The sequence below is a fragment of the Hermetia illucens genome, chromosome 3 (assembly GCF_905115235.1).
Source record: "Hermetia illucens chromosome 3, iHerIll2.2.curated.20191125, whole genome shotgun sequence".
Taxonomy (NCBI): domain Eukaryota; kingdom Metazoa; phylum Arthropoda; class Insecta; order Diptera; family Stratiomyidae; genus Hermetia; species Hermetia illucens.
In genome coordinates this window covers 21,671,551-21,698,462 of record NC_051851.1, presented here as the reverse complement: position 1 = coordinate 21,698,462, position 26,912 = coordinate 21,671,551, and the positions used below count along the sequence as shown (strand labels likewise).

General features: G+C 44.8%; 1 protein-coding gene across 6 annotated transcripts in view; it reads left to right on the top strand.

Moving 5' to 3' along the window:
• LOC119651229 (peripheral plasma membrane protein CASK) overlaps positions 1–26,912 on the top strand; it is a 352,186-nt gene that overhangs the window by 268,274 nt on the left and 57,000 nt on the right. For all 6 annotated transcript variants that reach the window (XM_038054702.1, XM_038054700.1, XM_038054703.1 and 3 more), the window contains exons 2-3: positions 11,292–11,477; positions 11,712–11,876. In XM_038054702.1, coding sequence (XP_037910630.1) covers positions 11,292–11,477; positions 11,712–11,876 — 351 coding nt within the window. The remainder of the gene's footprint in view (positions 1–11,291; positions 11,478–11,711; positions 11,877–26,912) is intronic.

Genomic DNA, 26,912 nt, shown 5'->3' with positions numbered 1-26,912 from the left:
CCCATACGCCCAGAACATCATTGGCCCATACCAAAGAGACTTCACTCCAGGCAAATCACCTACAGATCAGATTTTCTCTGTGCGGCAAGCGATGGAAAAACTGTTGGAATATGGACAACAGTTGCACCATCTGTTCATCGACTTTAAAGCCGCCTATGATAGCATAGCCAGGGTAAAACTGTACACGGCCATGAGAGAATTCGGTATCCCGACGAAATTAATAAGATTGACTAGGCTGACCCTGACCAATGTGCGAGGCCAGATAAAAGCAGCAGGATCACTCTCAAGACTATTCGACATCAACAACGGTCTACGACAAGGGGCTGCGCTATCATGTGTCCTCTTTAACCTGGCCCTCGAGGGCTGAGGTGAATGCAAGAGGTACGATCCTCTTCAAGTCCACCCAACTACTGGCCTATGCTGACGATATCGAACCACCCGAGACGTACAAACTGCCTTCATTCAGATCGAGCAGGCGGCGCGAGATCTTAGGCTGCACATCAATGAAGGCAAGACAAAATATATGGTGACAACGTTAACACCGAAGACGAATCAACCAACAACATCAAACCGCACTGGTCAAACACAAACACGAACAAGAATAAGGATAGGAGAATACAACTTTGAGACCGTTGACAATTTCTCCTATCTAGGGTCGAAAATCACAACCGATAACAACTACGATGATGAAATCCGCACACGGTTGTTGTCAGCCAACAGAGCCTATTTCAGCTTACAAAGACTGTTCCGCTCCAAACGTCTCACCATAGGGTCAAAGCTCTTACTGTACAAGACTATGATCTTGCCAGTCCTCATGTATTCCTCGGAAACTTGGGTTCTTAGCAAGAAAAATTGCGAACTCTTGGCCGCGTTCGAGAGAAGAATCCTCCGAAGAATTTTTGGCCCCCTACATGAGGATGGACGATTCCGCAGCCTACACAATAACGAAGTCTGTGAGCGATACCATGACCGTCCGGTTGTGGATAAAATCTGGCTCGATAGGTTACGGTGGGCGGGTCATTTAGTCCGTATGGATGAGGATGATCCCACCCGGAAAGTCTATAAAGGCAATATCTGTGGTAGAAAAAGAAGACGAGGCAGACCCTGTCTAAGATGGAGCGATGGCGTAGGTCAGGACGCCAGGCAGCTTTTAGGGATATCGAATTGGTGGACCTCGGCGCAAAACCGGGATGTCTGGAGTTCCTTATTAAGGCAGGCCTAGACCGGATACCGGTTGTTGCGCCGTTGATGATGATGATGATTAAGAAGACCCCGAGCCTAATGCGCAACACGACCCCAGATGCCAGCGCTCTTCAGCATCCCTCTGACAATCTTGTCTGAAGAGAGCTCCTTTCTATCTGAATAAAGCTGCTGACGCCTTTCGCAAGAGAAGAAAGTGTGTTGAAGGTCGTCCGCCGGTCCATTGCAGAACACACAATCAGGAGATCGCGCCTTTCCAATTCTGTGCAGGTAAGACCGGAAACCGCCATGCACGCTTAGAATTTGGGTAAGGAAGTATCAGTCTCACCGTGTTTTCGATTCAGTCACAGGTCTAAATTTTCGATGAGCCGCGCAGTTCATCTACCCTTATCTCATTTTGCCAAGAGAGTTGCCACTTGGAAAGGTGCGTTGACGTTCCTTGGCAAGAAGGACAACGGGGACCACTACCGCAATCACCATCACGGCCGGTTCTGAGGCAATGCGATAAGCAAACACCGCTCGCAAAGCTTCCCATCTCTGCAAGGTGCTATCGATGTACCTCCTTGTCAAGGGCATCAGCCCATACCTCCGTGCGTAGAACAGAATCGAATTCCATAAGTAACGCATATTCCTTTCCAATTCCGTCATAAAGATGAGACACCATAGCCCGCATTGTGTGCGAAATTCCCGCTTTCATTGCAAATCTTCGCTTGGTGACCTACCTGACCGCATCTCCAGTATGCTGTCCTCCTGTCCGGTCCCTTACGTCCGAGCATTAGTTACCTCTGGATATTCACGCTTTATCTCCTCCTCCACTTCGACCTTTTCCGTGCGGCAGTCAAGATCCCGAATTTCTAGAGAGAAACACGACCCTTCTCCCCCAATAACCCCTTGACCGCTCGCAGAATGTACTCTTGCTAGTCGTCTACGGGCCTAGTTCGTCAAAGACTCCGCCACCCCTCTTTTTCCGTACCGGAAACACCTCTGCTCCGTAGACTTACGGTTTCATTCTGAAGTGGATTTCACTAAGGACTTCCGCAAATATCTTGGATATTTGGATATTTATCTGAAGGAAGGCTTAATGAGCAGAGCGGCCGGTCTAGTTCTTCTCCGTTTTTCCTCGTCTTTTCTGCTATTGGCTTTTGGTTTGCAGCCTCCTTGTATTTGGACAGTTGTTTCCTTTCATCCTTCTTCGCCTTCTTTTTTGGGCTCTGAAAGCTACTTTTATAAAATCTCCTTGAGGCACGTCGTCCTCTTTCCGCTTTTTCCCCAGTTCGCTTTGCAATGGACTATCTGCTGTCCGTTTAAAGCAAGCAGCGTTCTCAGCGGGGAGTGCGGCTGTTTCTACTTTCCAAAAGTCTTCCATCTTCCACGTTCGCCTGCAGAAGGAGATGCATCCAATAGATCCTCCAGTTCCATCAGCCCGTTTTTCACGCCCTTGCTGACTTCGTCGAGCCCATACGCTTCACCATTGCTGCGCCTTTTCTCTCCGGTTCAGGACTAGCACACACTACATCAGATCGACCGTTTCGAGGGCCAGCTGCAATCCACTAAGTTCAATTTTGGCCGGACTTGTATAACCTAATTTTTTTTCTGATCAGATGGCGGATATTCTGAGTAACCCGCCTGTGAGAGCATTAGGCCGTCATCAGAAATGCTCTTTTCTCGGATCCTAGGTCGTCGGATACGTCCCGAAGAGCATCATAAGATCTGGCTGACTACGGAATTGTGGAAGCAGATGGATGGACGGAAAAGGTTGGAGGCTCTACTGACCGCTGCGAGTGATGGCGGGCATGACGCGCACGAACTTCGATACTGAGCAAAAACTCCCGAGAAGTTCAGCGTAGTGTACGCCGTGACAAGAGAAAATTTGCTATCGCGCTGCTCAACTAAAGCGCATTTCAAATAATCGTTAGCGATGGGACATAGATGTGGCCGACGCCGCCAAACAAGAGGTTTTGGGCAAACATATAAATAAAGAGACAGAGATCCTAGAGATGAAACATGGACAACTGATATTCACAACTATCTGAAGAACGTTGACTTTGAATACGGCGACAAACTTACTTAGTCCTAGCCGAACCGCTGGTTCGATAATGAATGTAAACTAGCTATGGAACCGAGGAATGACGCATACCAGGCAATACTGCACACTCCAAAAACGAGCTCGCACGGGGAGACCTATCACGAACTCAACGGAGCGACTTTCAAGACAGAAAAAGGAAACCCAGGAGAAATCTCAAGTATGTGAATTCGAAAAGCACACGGAGGGAAGTTTTGCCAACAAGGCAGCAGAGTTAAGCCAGACAAAAAGGAAATCTGATTTCCGACAGAATGGACATATTCAAGCAGTGGGTTACCCAACCCACCCACCCCCCCAAAAATACCCATTTTTATGAACTGCTCAACAACCAAAATATCGGCAAGCGGGAAGCCCCGCCAACTGAAGACGAGAGATAAATGATACCAGCATGGAAGAAACAGTGCAATTCATTGACCAGAAAATCATAAGTCACCAGGGACCAATGAAATTACAGCCGAATTTACTAAATACGGAGACGACCAACTGCACCAACCAACGTTCAACTCAAGGTGTTGGACAACGAATCAATTCCTGAAGACTTGCAACGAGACCTTATCTGTCCCATACATATAACCAGCGCAGCAATTATAGAGGTATCACGTTGCTGAGTACCATCTATAAAATATTTTCTGCTACCTTACTAGGCCGAATAGCCCCATTCGGCCGGAACATTATCCACCCATACCAAAGAGGCTTCACTCCAGGCAAATCATTAACAGTTCAGATTTTCTCTCTGCGGGAAGCAACGGAAAAATCTTTGGAATATGGCCATTAGGTGCACCGTTTTCCATCGATTTCAAGACCGCATAAAAATCAATGTAGGGTTTGACCTTTTTTTAAAAAAAAAAAACAGTTTTTTTTCCAAAAACGATCGACATAGTTTCTCTCTATTTGGTGTTGTCCGTGTGGCCATGTGTCTTTTCAGATTAAAGACAGGTCAGTCATGGAGGGCGGATCGGGCGCAGGGGTATTCTCGGGGAATCCGATTATAGAACTGGCTCGACTCCACGGGTCCCCCCACAGCATGTCCATTTCAGCAGAAGAATGTCTGCGACAAAAATGGACGGGTCGCACCATTCTAATCTGTTCTGACAATCGGGAGGCATTATCAGCACTAGATAGGAACGACATATCAAGCCAGTTGGTGTGGAGTTGTCATCAGGTGCTGCTGAAACTTGGCCGACTGAACAAAACATTTCTGATGTGGGTGCCGGGCCACTCTAACATTGCTGGTAATGAGGAAGCTGACAGACTGGCTCGCCGAGGTTCTGGATCCACAATGGTGGGGTCAGAACCAACTTTTAGAATCCGACTGTCAAGTCTTCTCTGAAGGGTGAAATTGCAAGGATTTACGCAGCCAAGTGGAGAAATTTGAAGTCTTGCTGACAGGCGAAAATCCTTGTGAAAGAGCCTAGGGCCACTAGAGGGGCTTTTTTGTTGTGCCTTAAGAAGTGGGACATGAAAACCCTAGTATGGCTTTTAACGGGACACTGCTCCTTAAACTACCACATGGAAAAGATTGGCGTAGTGGTTTCGGCTATGTGCAGCCAATGTGAGGAGGAGGAGGCGGTCCTGCACTTTTTATGCAGCTGTCCAGCCTCCTCAGATCTCAGACGAAAACACCTTGACAAGATTTTCCTCAATGAAGAATCGGCACACACTCTGCCTCTGGAGAATGTGCTCAGATTCGGTAAAGCCTGTGAACGCCGTAGGTGGGAACCCATTGAATAGGCGATTTACGGGGATAGTACAATGGGCCTAACAATGACCTGAGTGCTCTGAGTTGCAGCTCGTCCCAGTAAACTAAACTAACTAACTTGGTGTTGTCCGTAAGCAAGTGAATGCAGACCCAGAACTCCCTCTATCTATAAAACTACAATTATCACTGTAATTCAGAAAAGAATCTAAATCCATTTAAAAAAAATCTTAGTTGTGAATATACAGTTTTACATAGAATTTACATCTCCTTAAAGTCCAGGCATTGGCCTTAAAAATCTTTTCCACAAAGTGCCAAGTCCACAGTTTCCATTCAAATGCGTTTCATTGTATATAAAATTGAATGAATCAAGCAATGGCAGATGGTGGTAGATTAAATCTTGTTCAGCTTTTAACAATAAAAGTTTTCCACCCAACGTGTGTAAAATAGCTGGCAGAATGGACCTTGTAACCTAATGTACACCCCAAATGTATACATCGGCGCACTTATATGAGTCTGCACACATCGTTGATCCGCCTTGTGTTCGCCAAACTATGGGACGAGGAAAGTGAAAGGACGTATTCAATGGAAATCTATTTTACCCACTCGGTAGCCAGTTTTCCAGGAAATGAATTTTTATGGGAAATGAACAAGCAACATTGGCGAAAATGGGGTAAATCGGAAGGCAATATGTCGGCTGATGTTGATATTGTATATAAATGTAATAAATTTCTTACGGTTTGGTGTTTTATTCAAAGATGGAAGTAAGTTTGGATACGGTAAGTGTCCAACAAAATATGTAGATGTATTCTTTAAATGCCGGAAAAAAGTATGTTATCCCGTCTTACTAAAAAGTTATTATTGACAACAGATTAATGCTCTGCTTACCATACGGTTGGCCATGGGGCAGGATCTCTGAAAAGCTTTCCAGTAATAATATTTGTGAAGGAAAGTCGTACTGCGTCCCAGACGAACTATTGTGCACCTTCACTTGTTATCATCGTCATCAACGGCCCAACAACCATATCCGGTGTAGGCCTGCCTTAATAAGGAACTCCAGACACCCCGGTTTTGCGCCGAGGTCTACCAATTCGATATCCCTAAAAACTGTCAGGCGACCTGACCTTCCACGCCATCGCTCCATCCCAGGCAGGGTCTGCCTCGTCTTTTTTCTCTCTCTCAATAGATATTGCCCTTATAGACTCTCCGGGCTGGATCATCCTCATCCATACAGATTAAGTAACCCGCCCACCGGAACCTGTTGAGCCGTATTTTATCCACAACCAGACGGTCGTGGTATCGCTCATAGATTTCATCGTTATGTAGACTACGGAATCGTCCATCCTCATGTAGGAGGTCAAACACTCTTCGGAGGATTCTTCTCTAGGCCAAGAGTTCGCAATTTTTTTTGCTAAGGACCTTTACTTGTTATAGTATACTTATTACCTGCAGTATATCGTTTAACCTTGTAACCAACAGGACCTTCAAGTGTTCCAACCTGGCATCTGGTATTCAGTGTTCTCCCAAATGGCTCAACCTACTGTGCGCAAGTGCCAGACATAGTGCCAGAGCATACATTGAGGTTTCATCCCTCTTCTCGGCCTCTCCAGATAATAATTTAGACTACTGTCACTAGTGAGTATTCCTTCTATGATCCGGAAGCTCTTCTCAATGAGGTTTAAACAATCTTTCAAGCGCCTGGCCCGGTATCTATCTATAATCGCGTTGGACTGTAATATCCCTTAACCGCTCCTCTTCGATTTTTAGTGTGGTAGCCATCAATCCGCTTGCTCTGGTCTATGCAGTGGCGTTCCTACTGGTCCGCTGCCTCATTGCCTTCTAACCCAATGTGATTTCGAACATAAAGTATCGAGACTGTGTCGAGCGAGCCGAGCGTGTTTGGTCTATTAAGGCGTTGCCGTACCAATTTGGAACTCACCTGATTGGACCTAAGGAGTGTTTCCTTGAGTTATGTCTAGTAGTTCTTGCCTGGTCAATCACGAATGCTGAAATGATCCCTAGATTATATATTTATAGGTTATTACTAGGCCTAAATGCGAAAAAGAACCCAGATCTTCGGTTAGTGCCGTCATCCAACATGACCCGTCCTTGCATATCGCTGTCCGTTTTCTTCATTCAATTTCTCGTCTTCTGTGGGCAGCAGGTCCACTCTCCTACTCGGTCCTGCCCTTCCAGTCTCTATGACTTCAGCAATTCTTTCGAGGATCTCGGTGAGCTTACCACTTACCAAAATATCTGTCTTTAGTTTGTCCCTGTGTACATGTTATCCTGCCAAACCCGTCATTGTTGGACCAGTTGCGGCGTTTAATTGGCTTAACCTGATCGTGAGGAGACTGTCTCCGTTTGGAAGCATATATTTTCAGTAGTTAGGAGGCGCAAAAGCTTCTCCGTCTCAATCTCTTCAGCTTTCCAAAGGTATACTGACATTCAAAGTACATGGCGACAGTTCTGTTCCATTCCAGTTTCGCAATTAGAGGGTTATGTTCCTAAGCAAATCCGCCGTGCCCATCCCCCGCACAACATTATGATGATGCGGCCTCCGATGATTTCTTGCTCTCTACAAGTGATTGGGATTTTATCCCTCTTGGGTTCGGATTTGGGTTTCTTGTGAACGTTCTTTTCTTGTGGGTTAATCCCAAATACCCTATTTTCCTTGGCTCAGTTGTTGACGGCCTAGGTCTGTCCTGAACCTTATTAAGGCTCTCTTCTGGTTTCATACCTTTCCTTAGATAATACAGATACCATTTTGCACCTGCTCCACTGAGGCCTGTCTCCTTCCTGACTTCTGATATACTGACCTCAGGCGTGCATTTGCTACTCCCTGGTTTTTGAGCTTTATTGGTTGTGGTCTACGCAGTAGGCCAATATTGACCTTGGCTCCACTGCTTGACTTCCCAACGTCTCTCTTCTTTGATGTAGTCACCTGGTTCTCAGTACTGCAAAGATGGATCAGTTTATGTGCGGTGTGGGGTCCCGCTTGTTATCTGTTTGATTTTTTAAATATTATCTTTCTGTATAACATCATCATTTAAATCCCACGAGTATGGGGATTATCCGCAGTACCAGAGTCCCACCCCCCTAACACAGTAAGGTCAAGCTTACTCACGGATTTGACCAGGTATCATTAAGGCTTCGCTCGAATACAGACAGTTACCTTCAACTGCAAACTATCCAGTGGGCAAGGTTCTCATAACACCCGTGATTGCAGGAGGTGCCTTCCGACCCCTCCGTCCAGATCTGTAGCATTTTGTTAAAAGTCACCTCGTTCAGGGTGTGGCTATCACCACCTACTAACGGTCTTGATGGCCCCCAGGGAGAGAGAGAGATTGGCTCCGCTTCAGTCTGTCCTGCAGTCCACTGCTTGCCAAAACTACCTCAAATTTAACAAAGTCATTCAATATTTTTTTGAGAATGGTGGGTTCCTAAGTCCTAAATTGATGTTGGACCGGACCAAATGGAGAGCAACTTACTCCCTCTGTTTTTGGTCCACGGACCCCTCGTTGAGGACTTCGCACACAAACTTTAAAAAGTGTTAGGCGATGACGGCTTTACGGTTTCTTACCAGGGCAGAGGCATAGCCGTCATCGCCTGTCATTTAATATTCAAGATAGCGGGGAAAGTTTTGGCAGTGGAGGACTCGGCGATGTGGGTAAGATGAAGGCATGCGGAAGGGTTTTCAGGACTAGAAGCTAGGATGGGCCCTAGTTTGTAAAATTGGGACTGGGAGAAATTACGAGTGTAGAAGGCGACTTTACCTTAGAGATCCAAAAAGGGGTTTGGCAATTGGAATGGGCTTGGGCCGGATTAGCATATGGCCACGAAGTTGTGGACATGACTAGCTATAATGGCGTCGATGCTGGGAATGTGAGAGGATCAGGTTGGAAATATATATGGACCGGTCTTTGTTTTTAAAGATTTCGGAACAGTGGCAGACGTTTCAGCGCCCATGGTGTTGAAGACATTCCATTTGGGATAGGGAAGTAGTAAACTAGAAAATGAAGTCGAAAATGAGGGAGAAGGAAGGTTGGATAAGCTGATTGTAGCGAAACGGCTTCACCTTTAAGGGAGTTGGAATTTTGTAGTCGATGACTACTCGTAGGGATCTGAAGACAACGGTTGAAAAGCCCAATTCCTTGGTAATATGGGGTACGTGAAACAGACGAGAGTTCATAATCACGGCAACATAAGTGATTTCTTCAATTGTTGGCGTGGGAGTTCTGTAGATATTAAAGAGCAAAATAACGAATTCCCTCCACATTTTCGAGTATTTCTGTGAAAAAGGCTGGTGTCACATTTCCGATGGTTTAAGAAGAATTTCCATTTGGAGAAGTTTTACCGTTAGTCGCCCAAGTAGAAATTCAGGCGAGTTTCGCCTCCCAGGATGCTTCCGGTGAAGTTGTAAAGGAGAAGGTCTGTGTATTCAGTTACTCAGTAAAAAAGGGTGGCAGAGAGAATGCAGCAGGATATGAGTAGGGTGGCAAGCGTTGTGACTGTGCCTGGACTTGGGAATTCCACACATCTAGGAGGCTAAAGGTTACCGCCATATGGAGTCGAAAGCGTTCCATAAATGGAGAAGACAAGGCGATGGTTGGGGTTTTCCGGTTTAAACCCAGAAGGAGCTCTGATTTCAAAATGAGGAAGTCGTGCTCAATCGGGTGTTTAGGTCGGCTAGCGAATTGAAACTCGAGAATTGACTTGTTGCTATCACAGGGCTCGTCTATGGTCCGCTCGGATATTTTGGCGGATGATGATAGGATCAAATATGTTATCAGTTATCAGAATTGAGGAATATTTTAGTTTTTCTTGAGTATCAGGGACAATGCGAGTATACTTCCAATCGCCGGAAAAGTGCACGTTGTAGAAGCAGTGGTTGATGATTGACAATAGAATGATGGATAGGCTTGGGACGTATACCAATAAATTATATTTTTAGATGCAAATATTAAAGCCACGATAGTATTCGCACTGACAGAAGAGTGGGATATTTTGCCGGAGTTTCGAGTCAAAGAGTGGTTAAGAGAAAACGCTCGTGCTGGCTTGCCGAGGAAGGAAGGATCGGCATGATAAGATGGACTCATTGGTCTCGTTTCCAAAACGCAGTTGCTTGGATGTTCACCCTTTCAGGTGGAGGGCTGTTTTTCCAATACAGGGAGATGTTTTTCTCTTAGCTCGAGGCAGGCTTCAGCTCAGTGTCGGCGATGCGATTATAGAGATGATTGGTACAATATAAAGGGTCAAACCCCTCTGGCAAATTGACCTATTTTAAGACCGGATTTCACCTAGGGTTTGCGAGGATTACGGAAACTATATGCATCTAGTCTCTAATGAAGGACCTTCTTATATTTGATATCCTGGAGGATATCACTATTGTGGTAATTGAAGCAGCACCTCTCAAAAGGTCCATATGATAGACTATGAACCGAAACAACCGATGTTGCAATCCAGAATATTGTGATGGTACAAGTCAAGACCATAAAAGATGACTTTTTGCTATAGTATGTAGTATAATTCAAGCATGTTTTTCCTGGACTTGCAGAAAACAAATATTTATAGTCGTCGCGCTGGAAGAGAGTCAATCACATCATTTCTACTCAAAAAGGAGCTATATCTGTCCATTTATCTGAATTTTTTTCGTTTTAGGGGTGTCCTCCGTAAAACCATCTTATGTAAATATATAATATCACGACCAATTCCACCAAAACTTTTAAAACTTCTGTAAAACGTCGTATGACTCATAAATTGTATCTCAGTAGGGACGCAATAATCCTCAGAATATTCAAGAAGGAATAAAGTTTATGAAGTAAAACTATCAAGACACTTGAACTAAGAGGTTCATCATAAATTTTGAATGGTATTCCCAATTGGACTGACGCCACTTCAGTGATAGTCTTATCGATAACCATATGCTCCGAGTTCAATTTTACTTGAAATGACAGCGACATATATTGTGTTATTTGTACGACACTTTGGGATGAGTTCCTCCATCACAGTCAACCCATCACTTCATCCAGAGCATGAAATAAAAAACTTTCCTTAGATATCCTTGGACCTGAATATTCCCATAAATATGTCCTAGAGGAAACCCATAATTCCAGCTGAATGTCTACTTTCCAAAAAGATTCCATTAAGTTCCGGGATTACGAGATAAGTTGAAAATGGAAGTGCACCCACTTGTCAACTGAAGAGCGGTGACTTTTCCCACTTATACATACCATTAAATTGTCAAATAGTCCTTGTCAGGGCACGTTCTAGACTACATAATGCATAATCGTTTATTCTTTACCATTGCAGGCTCTTTTGCACACGCATGACGTTGTTGCAAGAGAAGTTTATGGCGAGGATGCTCTAAGGGTTACACCGCCCCCAATTGCCCCTTATCTGAATGGTGACGACATCGATAGTGCGGATAGTGGTGAGCTGCAGCATGTAACTCGAGTTCGATTGGTACAGTTCCAGAAAAATACCGACGAACCAATGGTAGGTTGAAAAATGGTTAACAGTTGTGCATGCATTCACTATATTCTGAAAGCGCCTTTTCGTAATATTTTGAGTGCAGCATTGACAATGCATGCATGCCCATTTGCACGTTCGGTTAAACATGGAAAACAAATAGCGCCAATTCCACTGAATTGATATTTCTTTTTTGCAACATTTCCCCATTTATTTGGCTCATTCAAGGATAAATAATCGTCTCTTTATTGTTTCGAACAGGGCATTACACTAAAAATGTCGGAGGACGGGCGTTGCATCGTAGCTAGGATTATGCATGGTGGTATGATTCACCGTCAGGCCACTCTGCATGTTGGAGATGAAATAAGGGAAATTAATGGACAACCAGTGCAACACCAATCTGTTAGTCAGTTACAACGAATGTTGGTGAGTTTTTTGATAAATTGTTATGCATGGACTTGGTCTTATCTAGGCTGAAATAAACTTAAATATTTACAACCATACAGTGAGGAATAAGATATCTCAACCGAAAACAAGATATTATAGTGAAGTAGTAAAATTTGTCCTAATACTACCGTGAAATAGATGTTACTGGCAGGAAGGTTCTTTCCAAGACCCCATTGCCTCTAAAAACACCCTCTTCATTCCTCCCTTTTGTTTTTCAAAAGACAGCCTGAGCAGCCTCAATGACGCGGTTTCCCAAATAAAGTCTCTTCTATTTACTACAAATCTACAGCCATATACTCCATTTGACGGAGCCTAGTATGGTTTTGCTATCAGTCAATCGGTCCTCGGCGCAGGTAATTAGTCGCACCGTTGAAAAATATGAACGTGAGTCCTCGCACCTCAAGTCGTTAACCAAAACACTAATGAAGCAGACGCAGAAACATCGATTCGACGCCGACCTGTTGAATTGACCAAAGAGTTAACCCGGCTTATTTTGCAGTTGGTTTTGGGCCTACATCCTTATAAGGATATACTGACGCAAATATGCATAGACATACCATGAGTTCGCTAATTCCGCGCTGTAAATACTGGCCGGAAATTTGAGTTATGGCATATTTTCATACTTGGACCATTTTCGGAGTAACCGCTATTTAAACAAGTAAAATTGCCACTTTTGGAACGTTCACAATCGCAATGTCGTCCGTTCAGTCGCTCCCTATGGTTCTGAGTGTTGGCCGACTATAAAAGACAATGAACGACGTCTTGCGGTAATGGAGTCGAAGATCCTACGTTGGACTAGTGGTGTGACACGTTTAGATCACATCCGAAATGAGGATATCCGCGATCGGTATGGGGTTGCACCGATCGTGGAAAAGTTGCGAGAGAGGCGTCTTCGATGGTATGGTCACGCAATTCGTGCCAACGAGAATTCACTTGCCAAGATTGGTCTGAACGTCGAAGTCGATGGCAAACGACCAAAAGGCAGACCTAAACAACGGTGGATTGATACGCTAGATGGGGATTTGAAAGCCTCGAGATTGCACCCAGATCAGGCATTCGATAGAGCCAAATGATGAAACCGATCACGACGAGCCGGCCCCGCTTGTGAATGGGACAAAGACTGAAGAAAATAAGAAGACAATCTATAAATGTTCAACCAAGCATCAACGCACAAAGACTGACAGTTTGATACGGTTTATAGGATGACGGCATCATCGAACCTTATTTCTTTCGAAATAAAAACGGAGACACCGTCACCATCAATGGCTCTCGGTAGAGAGCGATGTTAACCGACTTTCTGTGACCAGAGTTCGACAACAGCTAGGATAGCTGTGGTTCCAACATGCTCGAAGCTGCGAAGGACAACTTTGGCGACTAGGAAAACTAGCAGCAAGCGTTCATCAATTGACCACCCCGATAATGCGACTTGAACGGAGCAATGCCGTACTTTTGGACCTTGTCATAAAAATTTGGACAGCTGGAAGTCCGGTCAGCGAAGCCGAGGCAGCCATTGATGATGCTAAAACTGATGTGATACTCCATATACAAGGACGTGATTGTAGCTACCACCAAATCAAGAAATCAATTTGATATTCCACACGGCGATAGTTTTATATAATTTCTTTTTCCTGTTGATCTTATCTGGTCACCCAGTATTTAACTTTTCCTGGCTTGATTATAAAGGCCACTCAGTTGTTTGTCGAATCAATTTTCCGTTTCCATTTGCCAAATCTTTGTCAACTTCGATGTTGTGGTCTTACCAATTTTGATTCTATTTGACAATGGAACTTTCAGGTTAGTGAATTGGAGTGCCAAATTTCCCCGAGCTCCCATCGTTAGCATTCGCACCTAGGATAAATTGGATTCAAAGGTCAAAGCTCTAAAGAAGGCAATCGATGTCGTCTATAAAATTTTGTTGGTAACAAAATGCCACACTACAACTGTGATAAAATGAAAATATATCTGGCCCAGGAAGGAAACTAGAAAGGTCTCCTATATATTCTACATTCTCATATATTAACAGTAGTATAAGAAAGTCACAAACTATACAAAAGTACTAGGAGTGAAGCCAAGAAACGGTCCTAGCTAGACTGGAGCCAGAAGATTGAAAACATCAGCGACTCCACAAGGCTTCAGAATTCAACGTTTTTAACAAATCTGATGATTCCTGGTGGGAATTTATTCTGTACGCACAGAAATGAGCGACCATCCTGGATATTTCTGTCAAAAGGCTAAACTTTACGCATTTTCATTATTTGGTTGGCGTCAATTGGTTCTCTGCTATCGACAGCTTATTCACCGAATATGATGGGAACTGGATCCACTTGATATCAGACTAGACCAAATGGAGAGCAACTTACGCTCTCCTTTTGGCTTTGGTCTAAAATATAGGTGGATTTATGTCCAATATGATTCGCACTCACATCGTCGTTTGTGAATTATATAATTGAGCACTTAATATTTGCGAACCGCTTCGTTGCTCCCAGGGCAAAGATGAGGCAGCGTCTGACGAGTTATCTCTGCCCTGGTACGAAACGACAAGCCGCCTTCATCTGTTTCATATTGGAATTAAACTTTCAGGGTTTTTTTTTGGGAGAAGGGTAGATGAGTGCGTTTACGCACAGAGAGTTGGACTCACGCTACAGTGCGTTGCCGGATTATCAACTAAACACCTCCCTTTCATCAGAGATCTAGCCTGGAACCGACACATTCCTTCGGGCTAGCCCTCCCGCTCTCCCAGCTTTGGGAGCTTTCAGGAAGGGAGAGGAGAAAGGGAGTTGTAAGTTCAGGGAACCCCTTACCGTCCGATCCCTCCGCCCGTCGACTTTAATCTTCTTCGCAATAAGAAGAGCCCGAACATAATGCGCAATACGATTCCAGCTGCTAGCGCTCTTTAGAATCTTTCTGACAATGTTGTTTGGAGAGAGCTCTCCTGTGTCTGCGTAAAACTGCAAACGAAAGCCGTCCCACCTCTCGCAGGAGAAAAAGGTGGGTTCAGTGTCGTCCGCCACTCCATTGCAGAACACACAACCAGGAGATCGTGCCTTTCCAATCATATGCAGGTAAGACTGAAAACCTCCATGCCGGTTTAGAAGTTGGGTAAGGAAGGAATTAGTCTCAACCACGGGTCTAAATTGTCGATGAGCTACGCAGTCCATCTGCCCCTGCGCTCATTTTGCCAATAAAGTTGCCACTCGGCAAGGGTGCATTGATGTTCTTCACGGGAAACCACTTCTCTTAAGTTTTCGTCCTTACGACGCTAGATAGCTTTGCGCTCCTTGGCAAGTAGGGCAACGGGTATCACTCGCACGATCACCACCGGTGCGGAGACGGTGCGATAAGCAGACACCACTCACAAAACTCCCTGCCTCTGCACTTGAGCAAAGCGCTTACGATACACCTCCTTGTCAAGGGCATCAGCCCATACCTTCGCGCCATAAAGCAGAACCGACTGGGTTGCTCCCATAAGAAGATGTCTCCTAGTAGATATAAGGCCCCTAACATTCACCATTAGCCGATTCAAGCCCGCGACTCCAACTGCAGCTCTGTCCGCTCCTGCTTTGTTTCGCTCAAAGAAGCTCATCTTCGAGTCGGCCGCGAATTAACCGCTTGTTTTGACACTATAGTCAACTCGCTAATTAATTAGGGACGAATTCTCCTTCTGATAAAGATGACTACTTCGGTTTTTTCCAGCGCAAGGCTGAAACCGTGAGTCGTCATCCATCCGCTTACCCCTCGCATTAATATGCCAAGTCTCCTTTGCGCCTGTTCAACAGTGCGTCCAGCAACAAGTGCCGCAACGTCGTCCGCATAACCTACTATGTGCGACTCTTCGGGCATATCGAGTCTCAGCAGACTATCATAGGAAGCGTTCCAGAGGTCCGGCCCTAGGATGGATCCCTTTGCTACTCCCGACCTGATTTCCATCCTTCTCTGGTCCTCTAGTGTCTCATAGAGCAGGAAGGGGTGTTTCAGATAATCCCTCAATATCCGCAAGAGATAGCTTGGCGCGTGAAATGAGTTTTCTAATGTGCCTAGCATATCTGTCCATCTTACGAAATTGAAGGCAATCCTGACATCAAGCATTATGAGGAGCACTATCCGTCGAGATCGGCCGCTGTGTGCCTCGGCTCGATGAATCGCATCTACGACCTTCATAATATCCCCCTGTTCTAAATTCGAACTGCCTTGGGGATAAATCCCCGGCAGCGTGGATCGATTCAGCAAGTCTACTCCTGATGGACTTCTGGAGCACTTTCCCGGCCGTGTCAAGCATACACAGCGGTTGATATGTAGACGGGAGCTCTGGATCTCCTTTACCCTTACCCAGCGACAAGGAAGAATGCCTTCCTTCAGGCAAGCGTTGAACGCCTCGAGCAGCAATTCTGGCTGTTGGCGGAACACTAGTTTGTAAACTTCCGCTGGGATGCCATAAGGACCTGGCGCCTTCTTACTGATATCAACCCGTACAGGATGCCTGGGGAACAATGCCCGCACGATGCGATTCACCTGGTCGGTACTCAGTATACAGGGCCTTCGCAGAGCCCCGATTTTCCGGGTGACAGGCTTATAACCAAGTCCCCATGGGCCTTTATTCACCTCGTTGACAAGGTTCTGCCAGCCAAGAGCTTGATCTATACCATGCTTTTATGCCGCATGCCTTCTCGTTTGCGTGCAAACGTTGTGCCAAACGGCGGAGCTTGTGACACTCCCTCCATAGGTCGGCAATTTTTGCCGCCCACCAGTACATAGAAGGCTTGTCGCGGCTGGGCCTCTCTGGGGCATGAAAGCCTCACAAGACATCGTTATCAGGCTCATCACTGAATTTACGACGGTGTCAGCTGTGACACTACCACTCCTCGGAGCGCCCTCCAGTGCGGCCCTGCATGCTCCAAGAGCTTCGATGAAATTCCCGATGTTCACCCTCGCGACATTCCACAGGCAGGGGGAGCGTCCCCAACCACTTCGAACGCGACTTACTGGTGATCACTTGCTGAGAAGTCTTCTAGGACTCTCCACCTGTCCACGGATGATGCAAGAGATTCTGATGCAACAGTGATGCCAGGAATACTTCCTTCACAGCCTGGGCCCCGAAACGTTGGCGTGCATCCGGTATTTACACTACTACCCGGTTCCTGCCGCCATAAACTTTCAGGAAGGCCACAGTTCTAGTAGTACCATCTGTTGGAAATCATCAAGTACTTATGTAAAGTCCTGATAATTGTGGTGGAATATAACTTTCAGTGAGTTAACGCATTGTTTAAGCCAAAAACAAATAAACGAAGACCGCTGGACATACCAAATATAAATATAAAGCTTACATCAAGTAACTTTCAGCTCATGTTCATATACATACATATTTACAGAAAACAAACTGAAATAATATTTCCATAAACAGAATCGCTTTACCATACGAGGACCAGCTACTTTACAATGGAATTGAAACTGCAGCCATCTGCAATGTTTATTAAAATTATTCATTGTGAAAAAAAAAGATAAATACGAAAAGCATAAAAAATTGGAAAGCTACTGTTGAAAGTAAGCCTTCCATGCGAATGAGTTGCTTGGCATTTCGAAGGACATACAATGGTAACAATGCATTATGTACTCTGCACATGGCCGCCTTCGGAATCCGCTTAAAATTTAATTGGATGTGATAAAACGCATGGAGAAGTAGGAGTATCTACTGAAAAAATAAATGTAGATATTATTAGCGCCTCCGTTAATTACCCGCTGATGAATTACTGAAATAAAGTACTGAAGCCTATTCGAATTTCGGGAAGCGGTTTTCAGCAATTTTAAGAAATTAAAATTGAATTTGATAAAAAAAACTCCCTTTGACGGTTGAACATTTCATGAAAGAAAGAAAGAAAGGAAAACCCTTCTTCCAATAGTCGTAACTTTCAGTTGAATCCAATTGGCACATTTTCCTACACTGAATAAAGATACGCAACCGAAAAAAGGTTTTTTCCAGATTCTTTTTCATCTTGCTTTGAATGGATCGAAATGGATGTTACTTCCTTCTTTCAAATACTACAAAAATTACAAATGGTTACATGGTCAAGATACTCTTAGACTGCCTCCAAATCATCGAAGCTTATCCTCCTACGTTAAAAAGAAGCATCCCTTAGACTTCTAAATAGATCCCTACTACAAATGAGCCTAATAGATTTTCTATTTAGATACTCTCCCGGTTACTTGTATGTAGGTAGAAATCTGACTGTCTCTAACCACGAAAATGAATACGGTTTCAATTTTAGAAGCCATTTAAAAAGGTTAAATGGTTTTTTTTCCAAGAAAACTCTTCGGATTTTCATTTTCTTTGTTATTGATTCTTGCCCTTTTGGGGATACAAAAGGTAGGAATTGTCCTTTTTTAAAGACAATGGTAATTTCCTTTTAATAGCATTGAAACGTGATTCGATATCTGCCTTGGAGACATGTGGTATTTATTGTAAGTTGGAAATGAAGTCGGTTTGTATATTTTCATCAGATCCTTATGAAAACGTTGGGTATTACTTGGAAGGTATCATTATAATGACTTCTTAAATTTCAAGTGGGGAGCTCTGAATTTGTGTAGCTTAGCCACCGTAGATACTGCATTTGGTTTATCTTTTGTGCTTTTTCTCTGATAAATTCTAAGAAGGACTGCGCCTTATCGATTTTTAGTTTTAAAATAATATTTCCATTAATTTTGTATATTAAATTTCCTTCCATCCATCCATCCATATTTTCATTCCTGATTGAAAAATAAATTTGGCTTCCCATCAACAACAACTCAACAACCAGAACGTTAAATAACCATTTTTTTCTCACATGGAAATAAGATCAATCTTGTATTCGACCCTAGCCCTGTAGGTTCTTTGAAAGTCCCCACAATCCTCCCTATTCAGGTGGGTGAAACCATGGTCTTATCGAAGCCATCAGTGAAATGCTTTGGCATCATGATAGACACGAAGATGAACTTCTTCGACTTCAGACAAGTTTACAGCTAGAATGTTTGCGATTTGGCAGCTAATGTCCAATGTCAGAAGCCCCTTATCCAGCTGGCGTCGCTTGCTGACGACTGTGTGAACTGCACTGCCCGTTCTCTTTTACGGTTTCGAAATATGTGCTGACTCATTCAGTAAGGAAATGTGCCGCAAGTCAAAGACGTGGGGCTCTGCGAGTTGTGTCCACCTATGGTACAGTCTCAAACCTGGCTGTAATGGTGATCGCTGGAGTTATTTCGATCGCTCTCCATGCTGCCGAGCGGAGGTTTCTTTACCTCAGAAAGGGCGTGGGAAATAAGGAAGCTCCCACTTATGAAGAGAGAGCTCGTACTCTCTGCGCATGTCAGCAAACTTGGGGATGAGAATCAAGAGGTAGAAGGCAAACAAAGTTATCAAAATCGTGGAAACTGCAACGCCGGCTCGAATCGACCCAAGGGAGGTGGAGCCCAAAAATAAATCACACATAAAAGAAGATTACGGCCCAAATTAATTATCATTTCCAAAAAAGGTGATATGACTTATGCCAATATCCTCAGGTCAAATCCGATCCTGAGCTAATAGACCTTAAAGAAAACGTCAGCCGAATCAGACAATCCAAAAGGACATTTGATGGAGCTGAAAAAGTCTCCGAGCAAAACGGTTGAAAATTTCCTCGGCAAGGTGGAGAAGTCTTTAGAAGAAGAAACGAAAGTATGGGCCAAAAAGCAGAATCTTATACATTTTAGGAACATTGATGAAATCACGACTAAAGAGGATATCCTCGCCTAAGACAAGCAGCTCGGACCACTTGGTTTGCAATATTCCGCAATCAGAGAACTGGGGAAGGCATACGGACGCACGCAAACGGCAACTATAAGCTTACCAGCTGAAGCAGCGTTCAAGCTGCTAGCGTCTGGTAAAGTAAAAATAGGTTGGGTCGTTTGCCGACTCAGGGACCAGGTGTCTCTCAAGCGCTGCTTTAGATACCTGGAATTCGGTCACATAACGGCGAAATGCACAGGTGACTGTGACTCGTCAAAAAGTTGCAAAAATGTGGAGGAGAAGGTCATATGTTCAGGGAGTGCAAGGCTGACCCAGAATGTATGATTTGCAAGGGGTGTCGACTGTCGACTGTCGACGCGTTGCAGGCAGCAGCAGATGCCCAGTGTTTAGGAGAGCCTTGAATGCAGTAAGGAAATGAGGTTGATACAAATCAACCTCAACCACTGCGAGGCAGCGCAAAGCGTTCTCTTGCAGACCATCTGTGAAAAGGGAATCGAAGCTGCCATAATCAGCGAGTCTTATCGCAATAATAAGAATCGTGCCTGGACTGCAGATGTAACTGGCAATATGGGCATGTGGAAATCGAGCCATTCAAGAAGTGATGGAGTTTCCAGAAGTTGGATTCGTCAGGGCAAAAATAGCTGGTATCTACATATATAGTTGCTATGCTCCACAAAGCGCGACGATAGCAGAATTCGAAGAAATGCTAGGTATGCTAGTCTCGGATGCAAGAAGTGGAAAGCCCAAGATCATAGCGGGTAATTTCAACGCGTCAGCCGTGAATTGGGGCAGTCGCATTACGAACACCCAGAGCTGTATCCTGCTCGAGGCTTTCGCGGAGCTAGACTTGGTGCTTACCAATACGGGAAATGTTTCCACTTTTCGTGGGACAGGATCGGGCTCAATAGTCGATCTGACATATGTGAGTACCACATTGGCGAGGAGAATCTCATGGTTTGTCTGGGAGCATATAATCGTAGCGACCACCACCCAATTTTTCTCCAGATCGAATATGGGCCATGCGGCGATGTGCGTTCCCGCGGAGCTGGAAATCAGGGCTGGTCCGTGAAAAAGTTTGAATAGGACGCATTCATAGAGATGCTAATGGGGGGCCACAGTCCCGGTGGTGTGGCTACAGAAAAGGTAGAGCAAATTATGGGAAGCGTAATGTGAGCATGCGACACTGTTATGCTGAGACGGCGAGTCCTTGCAAAAAGGCGCTCAAACTATTGGTGGAATGAAGAAGTCGCGGAGTTGTGGGAAGCATGTTTTCGAGCTAAAAGAATCTACCATCGATCTAGAGGAAGACCGGACTTCGACGGGAAACGGCAAGTATATGTTAACCTTCGAAGTAGGCTTAAGCGAGAATGCTTGAAGGAACTTTGCACAGAGGCAGACTAAAACCCCTGGGAAACAGCGTACAGAGTGGTTATGAAGAAGATGAGAGGGCGAGCACCACAACTGATTTGCCCGCATCTTCTGCTCGATATCGTGATGGTTCTCTTCCCCCGGATAAAGGAGAGCGCAAACAATACGGTAGGAAAGATGCTCGAAAGAGTCATCTACAATAGACTGCTCCCTATCATTGAATATAAGAATGGAATATTGGTGCGGCAATTTGGATTTCGACAAGCCCACTCAACGATCGATGCCGTAGACATTGTTTTCAATCTGGCTCGAGACACCATGTCGTCTAATAAATGCTGTGCCGTGGTGACGCTGGACGTCAAAAATGGTGTCGCTAGTTATTTGACTAGGCTTCTCGAAAGTTACCCTTCGGAGAAGTCACTTGTATGATACAGATGAGGGATCCAAGCAGTACACCATCACCGCAGGAGTACCACAGGGCTCAGTGTTGGATCCTCTCCTGTCGAACGTGACGTACAGTGTGGTCCTTGTCCTTCCCGTGCCAAAGGAGGCCACGATAATCGGTATTGCAGATGCTCTAGCTGTGGTTGGCTGTGGTTGTCGTCGCGAAACAACCTGAAGACATTGAAGTGTACGCTAACGAAACCATTAGCACCATAAAAGCGTGGATGGAGATAGTTCAGCTTGACCTTGCGGAACAAAAGACGAACACGGTTTTGATTACCAACCGCAGGAAAAGGAGGAATACGGTTAATATTCGTGTTGGTGGTCACGTCATCACTTGGAAACCGATTATGAGGGTGATGATTGACGCTAAAATCAATTTCAAGATACACCTGGACTATGCCTGTGAGAAAGCGGCAAATACCAGCGTATCATTAGCGCGAATGATGCCTAACATTGAAGGCACAAGATACAATCGGAGATTACTTGTGGCCGGAGTGGTTCGCTTCACATTATTATACACGACACCAGTTTGGGAGGAAACACTAGCTTGTGAGAGTAATCGTAGGAGGCAAAAAATATGATTTACCGCTTAGTGACGCTAAGGGTGTGCAGCGCCTTTAGAACAATATCAGACGTCGCAGCGTGTGTTATTGTGGGAATTATTCCGATAGACATTCTGGCAAGTGAGATACGCTGCCTGTACGAGAAAAGGAAAATTAATCCACCTGAAATGGATGCAGAATATCGAATTGAGAGTGGATCCAGCAACGATACGGCGAGATTAAATACCACCTGGCGCAATTCCGGTCAGGACATAGTGGTTACAGCAAGTATCTACACCAATTCATTCTCTCTTTTGTCCTGAATATCTTTGCATACCTGAGGACCCGGAGCATGTGATATTTCATTCTCCACGAATTTACTCAGAAAGAAGGAGCCTGGAAGACTCTCTGAAAATCAACCTAAGCCCGCAGAACATCATCGGGAAAATGCTAAAGTCGGAGGAAAACTGGTGTATGGTGAACTCCGCAAAGAAAAGTATACAGGAGCAACTTGGAAAAGCGGAAACGCACAAGGAAGAAGGAGTGGGGGTCGTTTTAGTGGGTGAGAATCCCACATACTGGTGCAACCTGGTGCGGCCGTGTCTTTATAAGACAGACTGACAGTAAACCGATTTTAATAAGGTTTTATTCACACAGCTTCGGCCGGCTTAGACCAAAATTTGTATGGGATTTGTTACTGGATACTGGATACTGTACTGACTGGTGCATCTGGCCACAAAATGACCGAAATCGTGGCACCTGAAACATCCCTTAACAGACACTTGTTCCCCAAGTCGGCACACGATCCTACCTATTCTAACCTTGCCCAAAGTAATCAGTTTAGCCGCTGATTCTACCGGTAGCTTACCAGTCCATATAACCCCAAATATCGTCGGTAGCCTGTTTATTGCATTCCCTTTTATTCCGTTAAGGTTAATTTGTCTCCTATGCGGCATACAGATATACTCCCATGATGTAATCTCGTCTAGGTCCTTACACTCGATCTCTATTTCCTGATTTAAACTTTGATTTCTGCTTGCGTTTCACCTTTTCTGCTCGGTCGTGCTGATTTCTCGCTGGATTTATTTAGCTCCAACATCAGATCCCCTTTGTGCGTTCACCTGATACTGCTCAGAGTGCCGCCCCGCTTTCACTTTCTGATGGATATCGGCATAGCATATATCTTCTTCTAATGATTATGATTGGACGAACTTTCCTCTTGCTATTCTTTCATTTTTTGTTGCCCACCTTTGTCCATTGCTCGGGGTCACGAGTTATCTATTTTTCTCCTTTTTCTAATGTTGAGGCAGTAATTGAGACGCTGTCAACTTTCCCTGGAATTTTCCACGGATTAGCATTTTGCGGTCAAGAGGCTATTTTCTTCTTGGCCGCTTGCTGGTCCCTAAAAGGTTCACTGATACTGTTCCTACTCCTACCTATGTTGAGGAGGTGTCACTAGGGTTTCTCGCGTGACTTCTCCACATGATGCTTGGGGTTTTTTACTTTTGGAGCATTAACAAGTGACAACTTAATGCCCCATATCAGAGCCCTGGTGTTAGTTAATATTTCGTCTCGCTTTGATGAAATCACAGAGTTCATTTATGTGTTCTCCCACTGAAAGAAAAGATGTTTCGGCTTACTGCCTTCTAAGTTCGTCTTTTATAATCGCAGCATTAATCCATACCCGTCTACCCACATTCCTGCCCAGATTCTGCAACGAAACTCGCATACCGAGGGGTAATGTTGTGCGCCCTGAATACCGATGCCCAGGAGACAGCTCCCCCTTGCCACAAATAAGAACCGGGAGTACTAAATTTCCGAACCCCTGCACCTTCCAAAAGCTTCCTTTTTTCATCCTCCACTTTTATTCCTCCTATCTACAAGTATGTCTGGATGGCTTAAGTGATTACAACTAAGCGGCTATGCTCATGATATCTTTGGCCGAATGGCTCTGGATTTGGAAATAGAGGCAAATAGAGTTGGACTGAACACCAACAAAACCAAGATTCTCAGTCTGACGGGCCATTGCACTCTCTCTATTAGCATTAAAGCAAAACATCGAAGGTGTCAATCAATGTGTATATCTAGGAAGCGTAATTTGCACCCACAATGACACCGAACTTGATGTCCCTCGAAGCATTATCAGCGATAGACCTCTTTCGCTGCCTTGTCTAACATTTGGAAGTTTAGTTATCTCTACATCAAAGTCAAGCTTAGACTGTTCTTTGTTAATGTTCTTTCTGTGTTGCTATATCGGAGTGGTATATGTAAAGTAACCACTACTATCTCTCGAAGACTCCAGGCCTTCGTCAACACCTGTTTGGATCGTATAATTGGAGTACGCTGGCCAGATACCATTAAAACTGAAGAACATGGTCGACGCACAGGCCTGGCACCCGTACGTAGTATGATCGAAAGGGGCGCCAATTCGATTGCTGGCTACGCCATGCCGAGGAACGCACTCTCCCAAGATGGCCAATGGATGGGTCGGCACATGGGCACTCAGTACAGAATAGTTGGGTAAGAATGCAGGCGTCTCGAGAAGCCCTGGAGAAAGCTAAAGTGCATTTCAGCAAATCGTCGAGAACTTACATCGTTATTCGCTCGTTATACAATATGAACTCATGGCGTATGTAGTCCCTTCCTCAAATCCGCGAAGAAATTCTTGTCTAAATTAGGTTTTAGATTCGAGAATATTAAAAGAAAGCTACTGACTCTTCCCCAGGAGAACGATCACAAAGTTATCTTAATGACGATTTAGATAACAACGAGTGGAGTATTTTAAGCAAGTTGATTGGAACACATTCTAAGAAAGTTTTATTCGAGGGGAATATTAAGATAAATGCTATCTTTGTTTCAATTAAAAAGTATGGCAAACAAATACTAATTCATTTGTCAATAACATTTATTAAATTGTTCACTTCTTCTTCTTCTTCAGCCTTTGTCCCGTTCACAAGTGGGGTCGGCTCGTCATGATCGGCTTCGCCATTTGGCTCTATCGAATGCCTGATCTGGGTGCAATCTCGAGGCTTTCAAATCCCCATCCAGCGTATCAAGCCACCGTTGCTTAGGTCTGCCTTTTGGTCGTTTACCATCGACTTCGATGTTCAGACCAATCTTGGCAAGTGAATTTTCGTTTGCACGAATTGCGTGACCATACCATCGAAGACGCCTCTCTCGCAACTTTTCCACGATCGGTGCAACCCCATAACGATCGCGGATATCCTCATTTCGGATGTGATCTAAACGTGTGACGCCACTAGTCCAACGTAGCATCTTCGTCTTCATTACCGCAAGACGCCGTTCATTGTCTTTTATGGTCGGCCAACACTCAGAACCATAGAGAGCGACTGGACGGACAACATTGCGGTAAATTTTAGATTTGAGACGTTTGTTGATACGTCGATCACAAAGAACACTAGTTGTGGAACGCCACTTCATCCAGGTTGCGTTAATGCATGAAGCAATTTCATAACGCAGTTCTCCATTGGCTGATAGCGTTGACCCGAGGTATTTAAATCCGTCAGTTCTGGGCAGATCACGGCCGCTCACAATGATTCATGGGCATCGGTCGTCAAAAATTCAGTTTTGCTTAGATTCAATCTGAGACCGTGTTGCATGAGACGATCATTCCATTTTTGAACAAGTTGCTCGAGATCATTTTTGCTATGAAACGTCAGGAAAACATCATCTGCATAAAGCAGTGTGTAGGGCGCTGGATATTGGATATCCCGTGTGACGGTGTCCATAACAAGGGACAAAGAGGAGTGGTGAGAGGGCACTTCCTTGATGAACTCCAACAGAGACACGAAGCGGTTTTGATACACCCGCCATACTTCGAACTTTACTTTTCGGATCGTGGTAGAGCAATTGAACCCAGCGCACGAGTTCTTCTGGCACGAAGTGTCGTCGTAAAGCATACCAGATGGGTTCGTGTGGTACACGTTCAAACGCTTTCTCTAGATCCAGAAAGGCAATGTAAAGAGGGCGATGCTTCTCACGGTGTTTCTCCATGAGTAACCGCGCAGCGTGTATTGCGTCAGTAGTTCCGCAGTTCTTGACAAATCCGGCTTGATTCACGGTTATTTCACCGATTTCGTGAATACGGTTGTCAAGAATGCGTTCAAAAGTCTTCATGGTATGGGAAAGTAGCCGGATTGGACGGTAATTTGAACATTCTGCTGGTCTACCTTTCTTTTTCAATATTGGAACAGTGGTACTTTCTTGCCAGTCAGATGATGTTCTTCCTTCCTGAATAACCCAGTTAAAGAATTTACTGAGCCACAGTGTTGGGTCCCAGCTCTTCGCTTTCCAGAGCTCAAATGCGATGTCGTCAGGTCCTGTTGCTTTCCCCGATTTCATTTGTTTTATTGCCTCCTCGACTTCAGTTGCGCTGACTGGTGGAACTGCTCCCAATGTCGGCAATGATTGTGGAAGTGGAGGATGAGCAAATTCTTCAGTTGAAATCTGCTCGAAGTATTCTCGCCATCTATCCGTTGCGGCTCGACGGTTGGTGGGCAAAGTACCGTTCTTGTTATTAACACAACAGAAGTGTTCGATATCCTGTGTACGTTCGTCACCGCTTTTAGGAACTCGATACAGACCTCTCTCGCCATCCCGAGTGTCCGGTTTATCGTAAAGATTTTTGAAATGGTTCGCTCGGGTGACAACGACCGCTTTCTTTGCTTCCCGGTTGGCATTCTTATAAATTCGCTAATTAGCAGGCGTTTTATCGTCGAGAAATTTGTGGTAAAGGCGTTTCTTTTCACGGACCTTCATTTCAACATCATCATTCCAAAGCCAAGTATCTCGGTTGATGTACCGTTTACCAGGCTTGGTGACCCCGAGGGTTGCAGAGGCCGCTTTGTGGATCGTGTCTTTCATTTGGTTCCATGATTCTTCCAT